The sequence below is a fragment of the Mauremys reevesii genome, linkage group 2 (genome assembly GCF_016161935.1).
Source record: "Mauremys reevesii isolate NIE-2019 linkage group 2, ASM1616193v1, whole genome shotgun sequence".
Lineage (NCBI taxonomy): Eukaryota > Metazoa > Chordata > Testudines > Geoemydidae > Mauremys > Mauremys reevesii.
Genome location: NC_052624.1, coordinates 144,765,102 through 144,781,587, shown reverse-complemented (window position 1 = coordinate 144,781,587; position 16,486 = coordinate 144,765,102). Strand labels below are relative to the sequence as shown.

General features: G+C 44.6%; 1 protein-coding gene across 1 annotated transcript in view; it reads right to left on the bottom strand.

Annotated features, from left to right (window-relative positions):
• LOC120397290 (centromere protein F-like) overlaps nucleotides 1-16,486 on the bottom strand; it is a 33,605-nt gene that overhangs the window by 435 nt on the left and 16,684 nt on the right. The window contains exons 3-6 of the mRNA XM_039522988.1: nucleotides 16,055-16,187; nucleotides 7,258-7,350; nucleotides 6,216-6,409; nucleotides 3,043-3,097 (exon numbers count right to left, since the gene is read on the bottom strand). Coding sequence (XP_039378922.1) covers nucleotides 3,043-3,097; nucleotides 6,216-6,409; nucleotides 7,258-7,350; nucleotides 16,055-16,187 — 475 coding nt within the window. The remainder of the gene's footprint in view (nucleotides 1-3,042; nucleotides 3,098-6,215; nucleotides 6,410-7,257; nucleotides 7,351-16,054; nucleotides 16,188-16,486) is intronic.

Genomic DNA, 16,486 nt, shown 5'->3' with positions numbered 1-16,486 from the left:
CTCTAGAAAGGCATCTGTGACAGGTGGGATCACAGAAACCCCCTGGGAGCTGCCACCTGATGTGCCCAGACTACTGCTACCCCTGCTTTCCCTGCCAGCTCAGGACCCCAGCACCCTGTCTTGCTGAGCCAGACACTCCCGTCTGCTCCAACACAGACCCAGGATCTGAATTACTTGCCCCAAGCTGCAGGTTTACCTGAAAGCAGCTAACAGAAGTGTTCCTGTCTTTAACACTCAGATGCCCAGCTCCCAATGGGGTCTAAATCCAAATAAATCCATTTTACCCTGTATACAGCTTAAAATGCGCAAATCTATATCTAATCAAACTGAATACAGATAAGATCCCCACCAGTTCCACAATGCTCCTTTGACAGACTAATCTCCTTTTAGCCTGGGTCCAGCAATCACTCACACCTCCTGCAGTCACTGTCCTTTGTTCCCATTTCTTTCGGGTATCCTGGGGTGGGGGTGGAGGCTCTCTCTTTAGCCAGCTGAAGACAAAATGGAGGGCTCTCCCAGGGGTTTAAATAGACTTTCTCTTGGGGGTGGAGATCCACTCCTCACTCCTGTGCCGAGTCCAGCTCCAAGATGGAGATTTGGAGTCACCTGGGCAAGTCACATGTCCATGCATGACTCACAGTTTTTACAGGGAGCATCCATTGTTTACATGCTACCTTGAACTTCCTCAAGTAGACTTCTTATGTGGATTGGAGCATTCCAAGATCCATTGTCCTTTCAGTGTTTCTTGATTAGGTACTTAATTTCAACATTCCTTTCCCCAGGAACTGACCAAATGCTCTACTAAGGTTATTTAGAAATCAAGCCGGTACACAGCCAACATTCATAACTTTGAATACAAAAATGATACATGCATACGAATAGGATTAATACATTCATTAGATCATAACCTTACGGAGATGTGTTACATGGCATATGTAGCATAAAACACATTCTAAGCATAGTTCCATAAAACACATTCTAAGCATTATTTCCATAAAGCCTTATGGGAGGTACTGTCAAAAGCCGTATAGGAGGTACTGTCACAGCATCGTTAAGCTGTTGAGAGATTTTCAGAAAACAAACAGTGTAAGAACCCAACGGTTGAGTCAAAGGGTCCTCCTTGGAACTGTCATTGAGGTAGCGCTTTCTCCACACAAGTCTAAAGGTGCTCGGGTTAAAACAAAGTCCGGTTCTCATGGGGGTGGTAAAGGAGTCCACGTTTCCTCTCAGTAGCCTTTCCACAATTTCTAAAAACGTGTCCTTGGTCAGAGATGGCCTCCTCTGCCCGGAGCTGGGACTTATGGGGTAATGGTGCTGCTCTGATTGGCAGAGGGCGTTGGGAGGAGTTCTTAGAGGGGTCACACGACCCACTTCCGAACAGGTCACCCCACCACAGAACTCACTCTGAATGGTCAAATCTCCTCTCAGGGAGGTCCTATCAGGGTGAACCCCATCCTGATTGGTAGAGGGAAGTAGGAGGAGTTCTTAGAGGGGTCACATGACCCACATCCAGATGGGTCACTCCACCCCAGAACTTGCCTTGATTGGTCAAATCTCCTCTCGGGGTGGTCCCCAGCGGCTGAAACCCTTCCTGAGTGGTAGAGGATGGTCACGTGACACACCTTGCTTCCGGTCATGTGGCATCTTGACCCTGGGATTAATACCCCCCGGAGCGGGACTTCTGGTGACAGGTGAGTGGGGTTCAAGGCAGGGGTGAGCTGCAGCGGGTTCGCACGAACCCGTTGTTAAATTTTAGCAGCCATTTTAGAACTGCTTGTTAAGGGCTGCTAAATTTAACAAAAGTTCCCGCCACTCCTCTCCTGCTCCGCCTTCTCCTCCCCTCCCCTGCTTCCCGTGAATCAGATGTTCGCGGGAAGCCTGAACAAGCAGCATGGAGGCAGCCAGCAGGTAAGCTGGGGCGCGGAGGAGGAGGGGAGGTGCGGCTGGCTCAGCAGCTCCCGGTCCCAGACCGCGGCTCCCTCCAGCCCAGCGCCGGCCCGGGGAGTCGGGCCCCGCAGCTGCCGCCGAGCGGCCGGGCCCCGGTGCCGGCCCAGGAAGTCGGGCCAGTGCCGGCCGGGCCCCGGTGCCCGGCCGGGAGTCGGGCCGAGCGCGGGCCCCGTGCCGCCCGGCCGGGAGTCGGGCCGAGCGGCTCGGCGAAGTCGGGCCCCGTGCCGCCCGGCCGGGAGTCGGGCCGAGCGGCCGGGCGGTCGGGCCCGTGCCGCCCGCCCGGGAGTCGGGCCGAGCGGCTCGGCGAGCCGGGCCCGTGCGGCCCTGCCCGGGGGCCGAGCCCGGCCCGGGAGTCGGGCCGCCCGGTGCCGGCCCGCCCGTGCCGCGGCCCGCCCGGGAGTCGGGGGCCCGGCCCGGGAGTCGGTCATGGTCCTGGCAGAGTGGACCCGGTCCCCAGGCAGTGTGGTAAGGGGGCAGGGAGGGTGGGTTGTGGGGGTGGATAGGGGTCAGGGCAGTCAGATGGCAGGGAACAGGGGATTGAATGGGGGCAAGGGTCCCGGGAGCAGTCAGGAAAGAGCAGGGTTGGATGAGGTGGTGGGGGCACCTAGGGACAGAGAGAAGGGGTAGTTGTATGGGGTAGGGGTTCTGGGGCCATTGAGAATGAGAGGAGGGGTTGGGTGGGGCGGCAAGGGGCAGTCAGGGGACAGGGAAGGGGATGGTCAGGGGTCTCGGAGTGTGTGTGTTAAGGAACATGAGGGGTTGGATGGGCACGACCCCCCACGGAGGGGGAAGGAGGGAACCCGGTGTTAAAATGTTGGAGGGGGGGGGGAACCCGTGTTTAAAAATTTGGCCGCTCATAACTGGTTCAAGGGGCAGAGTTTAAGGGGTCAAGGGGTGCGGTTAGGGTTTGTTTCATGGTATACTACTTATACTACTCAGGTTTACTGTACCATACAGTTTTTGTCTTGTTCATTTTGATCAGGTAGTTTTGTGTGCTCAAGGAACATCTGCCTTGGTGTGTGTTGAGATTCTCCATCAAGTTCTCAGCAACAGCTTGTGTGTTTTGCTTCTTCATGCAAAGAGGAGATCTTGAACTAGATTCCATGGGTTCAATAGCTGTTTCTGCTTGGCACTGCTGAGTATCATCTACCTGCAACACAAAGAAAAAAATTCTCATGCTTTAGTGGTATTGAGAACCTTGTTAATTACCAGCAGGAAGTGAAAGACCCATTCCAAGCGACTGAATAATATGAATTAGCAGACACACGCTAAAAGCAAGAATCTTCAATGTTTATAGTTATCACTCTGAAAATACAACAGCGCTATGCAGAATGCTTTACAGCAACTACCTACTCCTCACCATGTTCAAGATAGAATGGGCATTATCATCCATGCTTTACAAATCACAAGTCACATAATTTAACAAGGTATAGGCAAAGCTAAGGAGTAGTACACAGGAGTTCCTTGTCTAGTCTCTTCTTGCTCAATCACTAATCTGCAGAACTGTATTTTGAGATATGTAATTTAAGTTTAATTACTGATATTTCATAATGAATTTGTAAATGTCCTATAGTTTATTCTGTAAATATGATAGCACTTGAAAAAGTTGTTTAGTCCTGAAGCATTTACATTGGCCTGCAGAGGATATCCTGTCCAGACGTATTATGAAATATTCAGGAGAATGTCATGTCATTCTAAATATTTAACATAACCTTCACAATATGTTTGTTGTGATGGTCAACACTAGCTTTGTAAAACTGTTGAAAAATTTCACAATGTGTACACCTTTGGGGTTCTCTCAAATTCCAGTCCCCACTGCTATTACAATCGTCCTTGTCTCTGCACTCCCTGCACTCCCCACCAAATTCTGACATGATTTTAGCATCAGTTAGCTAAAACTTCAGTAGTTATATATGTGTGCTTCATGACAATTGAAATCCTGAATGCCAAAGCTTCTGATAGTCTAGGTAATTGGCCCCAATTCTCATCCCATTTACACTGATGTGGGTCCTGTGTGAGAGGTGAGCATCAGGGCTTATCCTTCTAGTGCCAGCAAAAACAGAATTGTTACCAACATATATTACTGGCAAAGCTAATAGGACCATTTATTATTAAGGGTACCTGACTCCTCCCATTACAAGAAGACCCTGTTTTCTGCTGCTTCTAACTTTACAAACTTTAATTGCTTGGGCTGAAATTTTCAGGGGTGGGGACAGAGTGGAACCAACCTGATCTCCTTCTTTGAGATGGTAACAGATTTTTAGACAAAGGAAACGCAGTGGATCTAATTTACCTCGATTTCAGTAAGGCACTTGATACGGTTCCACCGGGGAAGTTATTCGTTAAATTGGAAAAGATGGGGATCAAGATGAAAATTGAAAGGTGGATAAGGAACTGGTTAAAGGAGACTACAACAGGTCATACTGAAAGGTGAACTGTCAGGCTGGAAGGAGGTTACTAGTGGAGTTCCTCAGGGATCGGTTTTGGGACCAATCTTATTTAATCTTTTATTACTGACTTTGGAACAAAAGTGGGAATGTGCTAATAAAGCTGGGAGGTATTGCTAACACAGAGAAGGACCAGGATATCACACAGGAAGATCTGGATATCACACAGGAAGATCTGGATGACCCTGTAAACTGGAGTAATAGTAATAGGATGAAATTTAACCGTGAAAAGTGCAAGGTCATGCATTTAGGGATTAAGAACAAGAATTTTGGTTATAAATTGTGGACGATCATTTGGAAGTAACAGAGGAGGAGAAGGACCTTGAAGTATTGGTTGATCACAAGATGACTATGAGCTGCCAATGTGATATGGCCATGAAAAAAGCTAATGCGGTTTTAGGATGCATCAGGTGAGATATTTCTAGTAAAGATAAGGAGGTTAGTACCGTTATACAAGGCACTGGTGAGACCTCATCTGGAATATTTTGTGCAGTTCTGGTCTCCCATGTTTAAGAAGGATGAATTCAAACTAGAACAGGTACAGAGAAAGGCTACTAGGATGATCCAAGAAATGGAAAACCTGTCTTATGTAAGGAGACTCAAAGAGCTTGGCTTGTTTAGCCTAATCAAAAGAAGGCTGAGGGGAGATCTGATTGCTCTTTATAAATATATCAGAAGGATAAATATCAGGGAGGGAGAGGAATTATTTAAGCTTCGTACCAATGTGGACACAAGAACAAATGGATATAAACTGGACACTAGGACGTTTAGAGTTGAAATTAGACGAAGGTTTCTAACCATTAGAGGAGTGAAATTCTGGAACAGCCTTCCAAGGGGAGTAGCGGGGGCAAAAGACATATCTGGCTTCAAGACTAAGCTTGATAAGTTTATGGAGGGAACGGTATGATGGGATAGCCTAATTTTGGCAATTAATTTGGCAATTGATCTTTGATTATTAGCAGGTAAATATGCCCAGTGGTCTGTGATGTGATGTTAGATGGGTTGGGATCTGAGTTACTACAGAGAATTCTTTCCTGGGTGTCTGGCTGGTGAGTCTGGCCCACATGCTCAGGGTTTAGGCGATCGCCATATTTGGGGTCGGGAAGGATTTTTCCTCCAGGGCAGATTGGCAGAGGCCCTGGAGGTTTTTCACCTTCCTCTGCAGCATGGGGCACGGGTCACTTGCTGGAGGATTCTCTCACCTGGAGGTCTTTAAACCACGATATGAGGACTTCAGTAACTCAGACACAGGTTAGGGGTTTGTTACAGGAGTGGGTGGGTGACATTCTGTGGCCTGCGTTGTGCAGGAGGTCAGGCTAGACGATCAGAATGGCCCCTTCTGACCTTAAAGTCTATGAGTCTAAGAGAACTGGGGCTGGCTGAGCAGGGAGATTGGGCCAACAAGCCTTAATTCCACCATATACGAATTTTTGAGTGCTTTTGCGTGTAATCCATATATGCATTCGCACACACCCTGCTCTAGGCATCCAGGCCTTTCAAGAAATAATCAAATATTTGGGATGAGCATTAAAGTGGGAAGATTGACCTCATTCCCATTTACCAAGTTAATGAGCACTTGGCATGAGATCACAGATTTGATCATACCAACAATTTTAAGTTTACCATTATGCCCAGATCTTTGTTATGTGCCAAGCTTTATTCATTTTATTTACATTGATGACCTTGTCTTCACTATATTCATGGCAGATATAAAGGAGGCATGAATAACACGGCATATCTTCAAACTCACTTGGAGAGATAAATACATTATGTGGATTTCCCAGGCCCTGCACATTCAGATACATTTTGACGATCAGTTACCTTTGGTGATTTGCTGCCACCAGCTGTCAGTTTAGAGATCTTGGCAAAATTAGCTGACCTGCCTTTTTGTAAACGTTGGCCATATGGTGACAAATTTTGGCTTTGAGCAGCAAGACGGGCACTGGTCTTTAGGTTTAGCGCTGTTCTGCACAAAACACAGGGGTTGGTTTTCCCAGTAGGAATATCAGCAAAGCCTGAAAAATAAACAACAGCCATTAACCACAGTTGATTAAATTACTTTATTGTTCCAATCAATCTGATCTTGCTCAATTCAAGATGGAGATGACAACGGGTAATAATTTAAGAAAGTAAAATGGCATTTACTCACTGAATAACAGAATGGGGGAATTATTAGGATTATCTTGCGTTCCTAGAATTTTATAGGTGAACTCAGGCAAGGGTGTGGATCTGTGTAACAGCAACTCTACTAAAATGGCAAAAAGAGTTTTCCCCAAGCAAATGTTCTCTTTTTCCTTTAAAGGGACACCATTAACTGGAAAATCATTTCCATCTGAAAACGATGTCTCTCCTATTGTTCTACATAGAGCCGGCCAGAGGGAGACCATTTTGTTTTGCGACCCCTTTCGAGGTTTCAGAATTTGTTTTTATTCTAGATTGGAATGAAAACATAAGCCTTTCAAATGCTTTCATAAAATGAAATTGAATCAAAAAACATCAGGCTTTCAATTTGGGGGTCTCCCTCCCTGCTCAGCAAAAACTTTGTCCGAATCAATACATCTCCGTAATACATTTCGGTTTTGACAATGCAGCACATTTCAATGAAAAAACATTTAGTTAAAAATGTTTAAGCAAAAATTTCCCCCCTTCCTATCAACCAGAAGAAAAAGGTGTTTTATAATGGGAATGGCTGGGCCTAGAATCCCTCTCTTGCAACCTATATGAGGGCTGGATTTGGCCAATGATGTCCAAGTGTTTACAATGCTTCCAAGTCACACCTATGACAACACGATTATTTAGATAAGCGTGCGCGCACACACTCCCCACAATGTGGACCATTCTCCTCTAAAGAAGTAACAATTACCTTTTCTGACCACCTCTGGGAGTCCGTCTGGCTCATACTCTGGCTCGTTGTCCTGGGTCAGTGAATGTAGGTAGATGGCAACCTCATCAGCACCTGACCAAGGGAAAGAGTCGTTACCTGTACAAATAACTTTAAGGAGACTCTGGAAAGATGTGTTTAGAATGCAATGATCTCAATCATTCATTTGTTAATTAAGTACATAAGACGTGTGCTTGTGCAACCACAGTCAACTATAGCAGAGCTTCAGAAACTATACTGATTTATGAGGATCTGGCCCCTCATCTGAATCAAATGTAATAATGGAGGTTTTGAAAACATGTGTTCTAAATAAATGCATTAAGGTTAGAAACAGGATCATGATTAAGGCTATGTTTTAGTCGTGGGTATTTTTAGTAAAAGTCATGGACAGGTCACGGGCAATAAACAAAAAGTCAGGGCCCCGTGACCCCTCCATGACTTTTACTAAAAATACCTGGGACTAAATCTTACCGCCTGGGAGAGGGGACGCTCCTGAAGACTGTTGGGGAGTGGAGAGAGAGAGCAGGGCAATGCTGGTGCTGGGGGGGAAGAGGTGGCTCAGGGCCCCACCACCACGAGTCCCAGACTGCTGCTCCAGGGACCGTGCCTGGGGCTGACTGAGCAACGGCCAGCGCGGCTGGCTCCTGGGCTTCCCCAGCTGCTGAGATCCTGGGATCAGCTGCACCAGCACTGCAAAATTCACAGAGGTCACAGAAACCGTGACTTCCAGGAATGATTTGCAGCCTTACAATCATTCTAGTATAGCATTTCCTTCTTCAACTACCCCATACTTGGCTTGTGCTCCTTTAATAGAGCATTACGGTCAGCAATTTGTTTCGGCAACATTTCTTTTTCCTTCCCCAGCTGCTTACAGGATTGCATCCATGTCTTCAGTTTACTGTCAGCGAATCCATTTTGCTTCTTCAGTTGAACTAAAGCCTTCAGATTGTCTAGCTATAAAATAAAAAAAAAATTTAGTTGCTAATAGGAAAATTCATTCTTCTGTCTAAGCATTATACTCTCACTAATGGCATCTCACCTGCCATTAAAAGTTCAGTGCAACTAAAAATCCAAACAAAAGTTATAATATGAAGTTGTACAGTAGAGTTCACTTAGTAATATACAATTGAATTCTAGCAGCTTCTAATTCCAACAGAGAAACATTAAAGTCATGTTTATTGGAAAGCTACGTGTGTGTAGATTTCCTTGATAGAGAAATCATAATCTAAATATAATATTCAAAATAACCAAATGACAGAACCCGGCCGAAAAGCATGTGGTCCAGGCATGTTTGTCCACCTTATGTGCATTGGGGTGCCAAAATAAATGGATGGTGGATATCTGGCAGCCTTATAAAACGCACTTCAGGATAATGTAAATATCAAGCACAGTGCTCCATCAGCTGGGCATGGAGTGAGTACTGTAACTCAATGCCTGCTTGCCACAATACCGGCTCCACACTGTGCTACATGAGTGCTTTTTGATGTGTTTATTTCTGAAGCGAGAGCATAGAACTACAGTCCCTCATTCACCATAAATGGAAGTAGAAAAAGATTGCAGACTAGAAAATGCAGAGGGAATTGATAAGAAAAAATTCACCTAGATGGACAGGTTTAAAAACTTTTCCCCTTCTGCTTGGCAGTAAACACCCAACCTATGCGTGTTACAAATAAAACTTCATATAGTCATTACCAGAATTTCTCTTTGCAGTGGCACATGGAATTGTTCACATGCCTATCTAAATTATTAGCAAGAATAGTGCTGTCATAAGAAGAATCACTTCATTAATAATTTAGATGGAAATTCTGCATACATCAGAACTGATGTGCTCTCCCAAGTCGAGTGTGACATAATGAGGTAGTAGAAGCAGTCTGCCCTGGGAAGTTTCAGAAGATATTAATTAATGTGTTCATTAACACGATGTTACAACATGCAGTGTAGACACTGCCCTGTTATGTTTAATATCACATCAGTCAGTTACGGTCAACCTTAGGGGCAGAGTGAAAAGACATGTTTAAACACGGTCTCATTTTGAAGTAGAGACCCTGGCAAGTAAGGTATTGTTTCCTTTGCACCATAAGTGAAACTTTACCAGAACAATGAATGAAAGTTCCTGATTGAATTCTGCCTGGATACCAAAATGTATCAGTCAGGCTAAAAAAGTGTTTTTAATTTATAAGGAGGTGGGGGCGCACTCAGAGGCTTGCTATGTGAAAGGGGTCAACAGGACAAAAGTTTGAGAATCACTGGGCTAAAGGATAATCTCCGCTGAACTACACTTTCCTTTTGATATCCAGGCTGTCAAACTGTACGCAGCTCAGGTACAGATGAAATAGGGGCCCATGCGTCAAGAGATCTGTTTTTTCTGCTGGTATAGTGGAGATTCCTTAGCTATCAATCAATCATGTCCCAAAATTCCCAGAACTTCTGGCTAGTGAAGAACTAGAAGGATGATTTCAGCTCTTTCCTCTTCCCTTTATGCGAATTGTCTTGTAAAGCAGCGGATTCTTCTCAACATCTGACATTATTTCCATGGCCTCTGAGAGAAGTTCTGACCTCTGGTTACTCACTTATGTTGAAAGGGATATAAACATTCATACTTCAGAGCACAAGCCAACCTCTAACAGGAGATAGGGAATAACTAACCCGCAAGGGAAATTTCTTCCTAACTGCCCTCTACAGGTTTCTTGAACCTTCCTCTGAAGCAACTGCTACTGGCCACCGTCAGATGACATACAGGAGACTCAATGGACCACTAGTTTGAACCCATCTGTCCATTCCTATGTTTTTGTTCCAACACTACTGAATTCTGTAAAAGTAAACTAAAAGGAAGTGTACCCTGACATACTGAAAAACGGTACAGCACAAGGTGTGCGGTTCAGAAAGCTGGACGCTCTTTTTTCTGAGTGACCCACCATAACCCTGGGGGCATCTTGTCTTCCAGGTATGCTCTTCACCAAGTGAGGTGTGTTCCTGTAGCAATCATACAAGGGCCAAAGTGAAAACTGGGTTGGCTTAAAGTATGTTCCTTGTACTTACCTGCCCCAAAAGAGACATTTGGACAGGATCTGAGAATGACGTGTCCACAAATGGAATTTCTGGAGACACATTGAGAAATCCCACTCAGAGGACATTACCAATGCATGGCATCAGCAAACCTGGTCACTGGGGAAAACTAGCTCGGGGGTGACTGCTGCCAGGATACAATTGATGAGATGAAGTTTTGGGTCTTTGTAAATCTTTACCATAGTGGTAAATTTAGAGTCCAGGCCATGCCTATTTTAACCTGGTTGAACAATGTCCTGCACTGGATTCAGAATATTCTGATTTTGAACTCCAGGGGGGTTGGAATCCTTTCTAGCAGCTGGCAAGTTGGGAATGGATCTGTTTCGCTGGTCAGGGCACAAACCGTGATGTTGTCTGTAAATGGACAGGGTTGTGTAACTTGAGACCTCAGCCTTGCTGTGATACTACCAGCCATTTAAACCTCTCAACACAGAGGATAGGTCAAAACGAAGAGTCTTGTATAGGAATTGTAAACTCTTCACACACAAATGCTCATTTTGTCTTTGTGATGCTGAAGATTTAATTGTTTGGGAAGAAAAAGATTTAGGTCTTCCATGTGAGCTTCTGCTTCATACTCTCCTCTGCATGCTAAAATAAATTTGTTAGTCTTTAAGGTGACACAAGTACTCCTGTTCTATTTGTGGATACAGACTAACACGGCTGCTACTCTGAAACCATTCCCTTCATGAATACCTTTGGTGTTGGCAGTGACCAATGGATTACTATGCCGGCTTTGACAAGGAGGGTTCAGGCTTCTGTTGTCTCAGCTACTAATTTCACTGGTTCCCAAATAGCCTTGCACTTATGAAAGTGGATGCACGGGGTATGGATGATTTTTTCACGCTCATGAGTGTAAACAGTTTCCTTGTAGCCAGAGAGTAAGAATGCTTTGCTACAAATCACATCAAGATAGAGAAAAAATTGCCATGAAAGAATATCTTACACAACACCTCAAGGATTTGACAAGAATGTAACCCAGAGAACTCTCACACTCAAATTGAGGATCATACCCTAGAGACGATGGCCCACTTGCTTGCCACCAACTAGATTTTCCTTACTAAGTCTAAGAAATGGCCACAGTTGGAGTTTTGAAATTTGCTGTAGTGTCCTCACTCTGTTGGTCAATGGAATCTTTTGAAGGAACCCCTTCTGGAGGCATGGCCATGTCTCTCTCAGGTAGGACTACTGCTGCACTTAGGTTCCCAAACTTACACATTTTCCTTATCTTTTATATAACATTTTAGTTTAACATCTAGATTTAACCGGAAATGAATGGAATTCTTATGTGCCTCTCTTCTGGGCACACACTGGCTAAAGTGCTCTTTAATCCTTCAATGCTGAGCAAGCCTATGGAGAGGGAGAGGAGACTCCAAACTCCTTTCCTTGGTAAAGCCTGAGTCCTTGACCTGATAAACAGACAGGGACAATTCCCACTCCATTGTGACCTAAAATTTGGGTCCCCTTCCCTGCTTGAAAGAGGGTCCCAGGCTGAAAACAGAGATGAACAAACTACATTACCCTGCCACCTGAGAATGGGCTTCACAGAAGTAACACATCTCTCTGCACACCCAGATATACTCGGGGGGGAGAGAAGGGAGGCAGTGAGTCTGATACAGAGCACTCCAGGAGACCCGTATATAGGAGAAAACCACAGCAAACACATCCTAAGGGTACGTCCAGACTACCCGCCCTATCGGGCGTGTAGCGATCGATTTATCGGGATTGATATATCGCGTTCATCTAGACACGATATATCGATCCTGAACGCGCCCCATCAATTCCAGAACTCCACCGAGCGAGCGGCGGTAGCGGAGTCGACGGGGAGCCGTGGACATCGATCCCGCGCCGTGAGGACAGAAGGTAATAGATCTAAGATACTTCGACTTCAGCCACGCTATTCACGTAGCTGAAGTTGCGATCTTAGATCGACACTCTCCCCACAGTGTAGACCAGCCCTAAGGGTGGGAAGGCAAGAGAAAAGATTTAAAGACTGATGTTTATACAACCTACTCATTAATTGTACGACATTTCCTTACAAAGGGGACAATTCCTTTTGCCTTTTTGGGACCCAGCGCATACGGAGTTTCCAAGTATTATTCCTGAGCAGACTATGTCGGGTTCTCATCTCCTTGAGAATCCTCATGCTCCTGATCAAGCCTTCTCACAATGGAGTCAGGGCTTCCAATGGGTGTGTTTATGGACGCATGCATGGCACTAGTGCGCTGGTCCAACAAAGCCCCGTCCCCTCACAGAGCAAGGGTTGGTGGCTTGGAGCAGCAAGACATAGGTAACCCTCTAAGCCCCCTAAAAAGCTGCCCCCTGAACTACTTGGGCTTAGCTTGATCTTGCAGGGCTTTCCTAGCACTGCAATAGTGGTCAAAGGGAGTTACTGAGAGGTGCCGTGTTTGCGGATCCAGAGAACTTACTTGAGGAAAGGGAAAGAGGAGCAAGAAGTTGAAATGAAATCAATATGGCAGAAAAATGAACAATAATTAATTAGAAAACAAAGTTGTTGGGAGAAACTGAACCGCCAACTTGTTCTGCTGGTGGACACACTTTCTGGTGGCCTGAGGTGAAGGGTGGAGCTTAGTCCTGGGGCCTTCAGCAACAACACTGGTCCACCTCCCAGTTCTACAGGGGAGAGGAATCACCTCTTTGTTACCAATGAGGAGAAAACCTGGGCCACAGAACAGACAAAACGTGCACATTTTATCATGTTTTCAGGTGTCCCGCTAAAGACCTCCTGTATCTTTGATAGCCAGAAGTTGATAAGATAACAGATTTAATCACATTTCCATGCTACTAATGGAGAAGTTATAGTAAATGTTATATTAGAATAGAGAATAGATATTAAAAAGGACACAATTTAATATTTGGGCTCTTAAAAGCTAAATGCCTTATTAACTGTCAGCAAAGGATATTGATATTGCTCTTATCTGGCATTGATAACAGAGACTGAAAATAACATGGCTTTGTGAGTTTCCGTGATTGTACCATTTCAACCAAGATATAGGACAAATCATTTTAAATAGTTTCCATTTTCCTGTCATGAACTAAGTAACGTGCTACTGATTCATTCTTTCTTTTATTACCTTGCTCAGTTGCTCATTTTCTTGAAGCGAGTTGTTAAGTTGCTCTTGAAGTTTCTTTTGCTCTGCCTTGATGTTTACTATTTCCTTTTTTAAACAAGCCAACTCGGCTGCAGATAGATTTTGGAGATGAGCGATCTCAGCTTGTTTGTTGCAACTCTGACTGCACTTTCTCAAGTTCCTCAGTCAAATCTTGATTTTTCCTCTAAATCCTAATCTCAGCTTCTTTCTTTTCTAATTGTATTTCCTGAGACAAACTCTTCTCTATAGTAATAAAAAAAAATAAGTGCTTAATTTGTGAAAGCAAACTATGTCAAATATGCAATATTAGCTTTTATGGATAACACTATAAAATGGCAATATTGCCAATTTTCAATTTTTCACCTAGCAATACATTTTCTTAGTATTTCAGAATATAATTACGTATGTGTTCTAAAACTGCCTTTATTCCCAAACCATGACATTGGATAGCTGAGACAATTTTAGCATTGCCAGAATTCAGTTTTGCAGAAAGAACATACTGCTAGTCAAATCGCTCTATGCTTCACAATTGTAACTGTTTCTACAGCCCATCTTCACTGAGGTCCGATGGCTTGTACTCTGAAACTCATGGTTGACAGGCAACAGTACCAATGGCTAGATAAAGAATGTTGGTGCCCTATTTGTCCATTTTCCTCTCTTCAAACTCCAGCATATATAAAAATGTTCAAGGTGTTTGATGAACTGATGTATGGAGTAAAATTAAGAGACACGGGCAATACAAGAGATTTCCTGTATTGCAAAGAGAATTCTATTGAATAACACCAACTTACCATATGAAACAAGACTACGCATTCCCTTCCTACAGGGCAAGGAAAATTCAATGTCTCCAAGACCCAGAACTTGGTGAGAAAGAGGAGCAGACAGAGGGGAAGGGAAATGATACCAATCAACAGTTATTTGAAATATATCAACACCTAGGGTGGAGAAGGATTATTTAGGGTGGTGATTCAAAGAGGGGTGTGGCGGGCCGGTTGCCCGCTCTAGCCCTGAAGGGGTTGGAACAGCCCTGCAGAGGGCTGTGGCTGGGGAAAGCAGCAAGCCTGGGCTGATTGGGGAGGCAGCTACAGCTGGGCCAGTCCCCAATCAGGCCACAGCTGGCCCTTATAAAAGGGCTGTGAGCCAGGCACTCAGTCAGTCTCCCTCTAGCTCTGAAGGGAGAGGGACCTGGCTGCTGGGGTACTAGAGTGAAGCAGGGCTAGGAAAAGGCCTGGAGAGCTCCAGACTGGCAACTCCCCAGGCCGCAGGGCCTTGTCCAAGTCCCACAGAGGTACTGAGTTGCAGGGAAAGGCAGCAGGTCCAAATCCCCCAGCCAATGATGAGTGGCCATTACAGACTGCAGTCAGCCTCAGTGAAAGGGGGCTAGATGGTACTGGCAGTAGCCACTGAGACAAGGTGGAGAATAGGGGGTGGGGATTCCCTGGGGTGGGGAGACCCAGATAGTGGATTTCTGCTGGGAGCAGGAGCCTGACGGGGAGGGCACCGGGGTCTGGGAGGGACATGGGGGCCAGTGAGGAGAGGGATAGTGACCAGCAGAGGATGCTCCAGCTAGAAATGAGCTCAGTCCCTGGATGACCAGAAGGAGGCACTGCAGGGGTGAGAGGATAGTCAGAGACTTGTTAGAGAGGAAGAACTGTCCGGGGGTTAAGGGTGACAGCCTAGGACTCTGAGCACCCACATTCAGTTATGTTTCAATTAAGACGAGGTATTGTTGGTTGCAGTGCACAGCTACAGCACAAACATCTTCTGACTTATTTTTTGTTCATAATTATTCCCTTCAGAAAATGGAGATAATGCTACCATTTGACACCTTAAGAACCACAGCTAGAAGATAGCGAAAGCAAGAAAATGGACTTAGAAGGCGTTACATTTTATTAGCTAGCCGAAAGTGATGCCACTTGCCAAGAATAAGATCAAAACACAAAGCACTTATTTGGATGGCCTCATGGATTGGAGTGCAAAATACTGATTAAAATGGGAGCAGGACTGGGTCCATACATTTAATTTTGAAATCTCATTAAGTAAGGTTAGACTTCTACAGGGATAAGTGGGAGCAGTCTCCTTCTTTACAATGGCTATTTAGCAGAATTACCTGTTCTCTTAAACCTCAATCTGCAAATTGCATTTTCCCAACCAAATAGACAAATGTAGGGAAAAGTCAAATTAGGGCTCGGCAGGTAACATTTCACCACGTTTAAGCTTGATGGCGTCCATACACAAGCTAAAAGGATAATAGTTTGAGGTATATTTGTTTGTTTGGGATTTTAAAACACAGGAGCACATTGTAGTATTTAATATGCTGACCATATAGTTCTCTTTGGGACATATTTATTCCTCATTTTAAATTGCTTTAAAACCATATAATTTTATGAGTTAGTACTATATATTTGTATAAAGAAGTTCCATCTCAGTTTGGAAAGAGAATTGCGTGTATTAACTGAAAGTTAATTTAACTATATCACACAATGGGAACTATTTTTTCTTGGGTATTCTTCAAATCACCATTGATAATGAGGTTTAAAGAACCTCCACACTGAAGTAATAGTTTGTAACAGGATTTAAATAGGTAGAAATGTGTATCTCACTTTTCATCTCTTCCGCATAATTCTGGGTCTCCTTCAGAAACTGTTTAGCTGTTTTCAGTTCTTCTTGCAGCTGATGGATTTCTTGAGATTTTTGATCAGACTGGCAGCGAAGAAGGTTTTTTTCCTCCATTTCCTACAACAAAACATTAGTTACAAAACAGTTGAATAAGTCAATAAACTGAGAGTAGTGTGATGTGGAATACTACCCATCTGAGTCCCATGAAGACTCTGGAAACATATACATGAGTTAGGAACACAAACGGCACTCTTGGCAGTCCTCAGAGGGCAGACAATCCTTTTGGGACGTCTCCCAGCTGGCACAGATCACAGCAGTACTTAGGTGGCTCAGGATATGGAACCAGGGAGCTGCAACCAGTTCTCTGGTGCCTGCCTATAGCAGATCTTGAAACAGGATAGAATTCAGCCCACAAA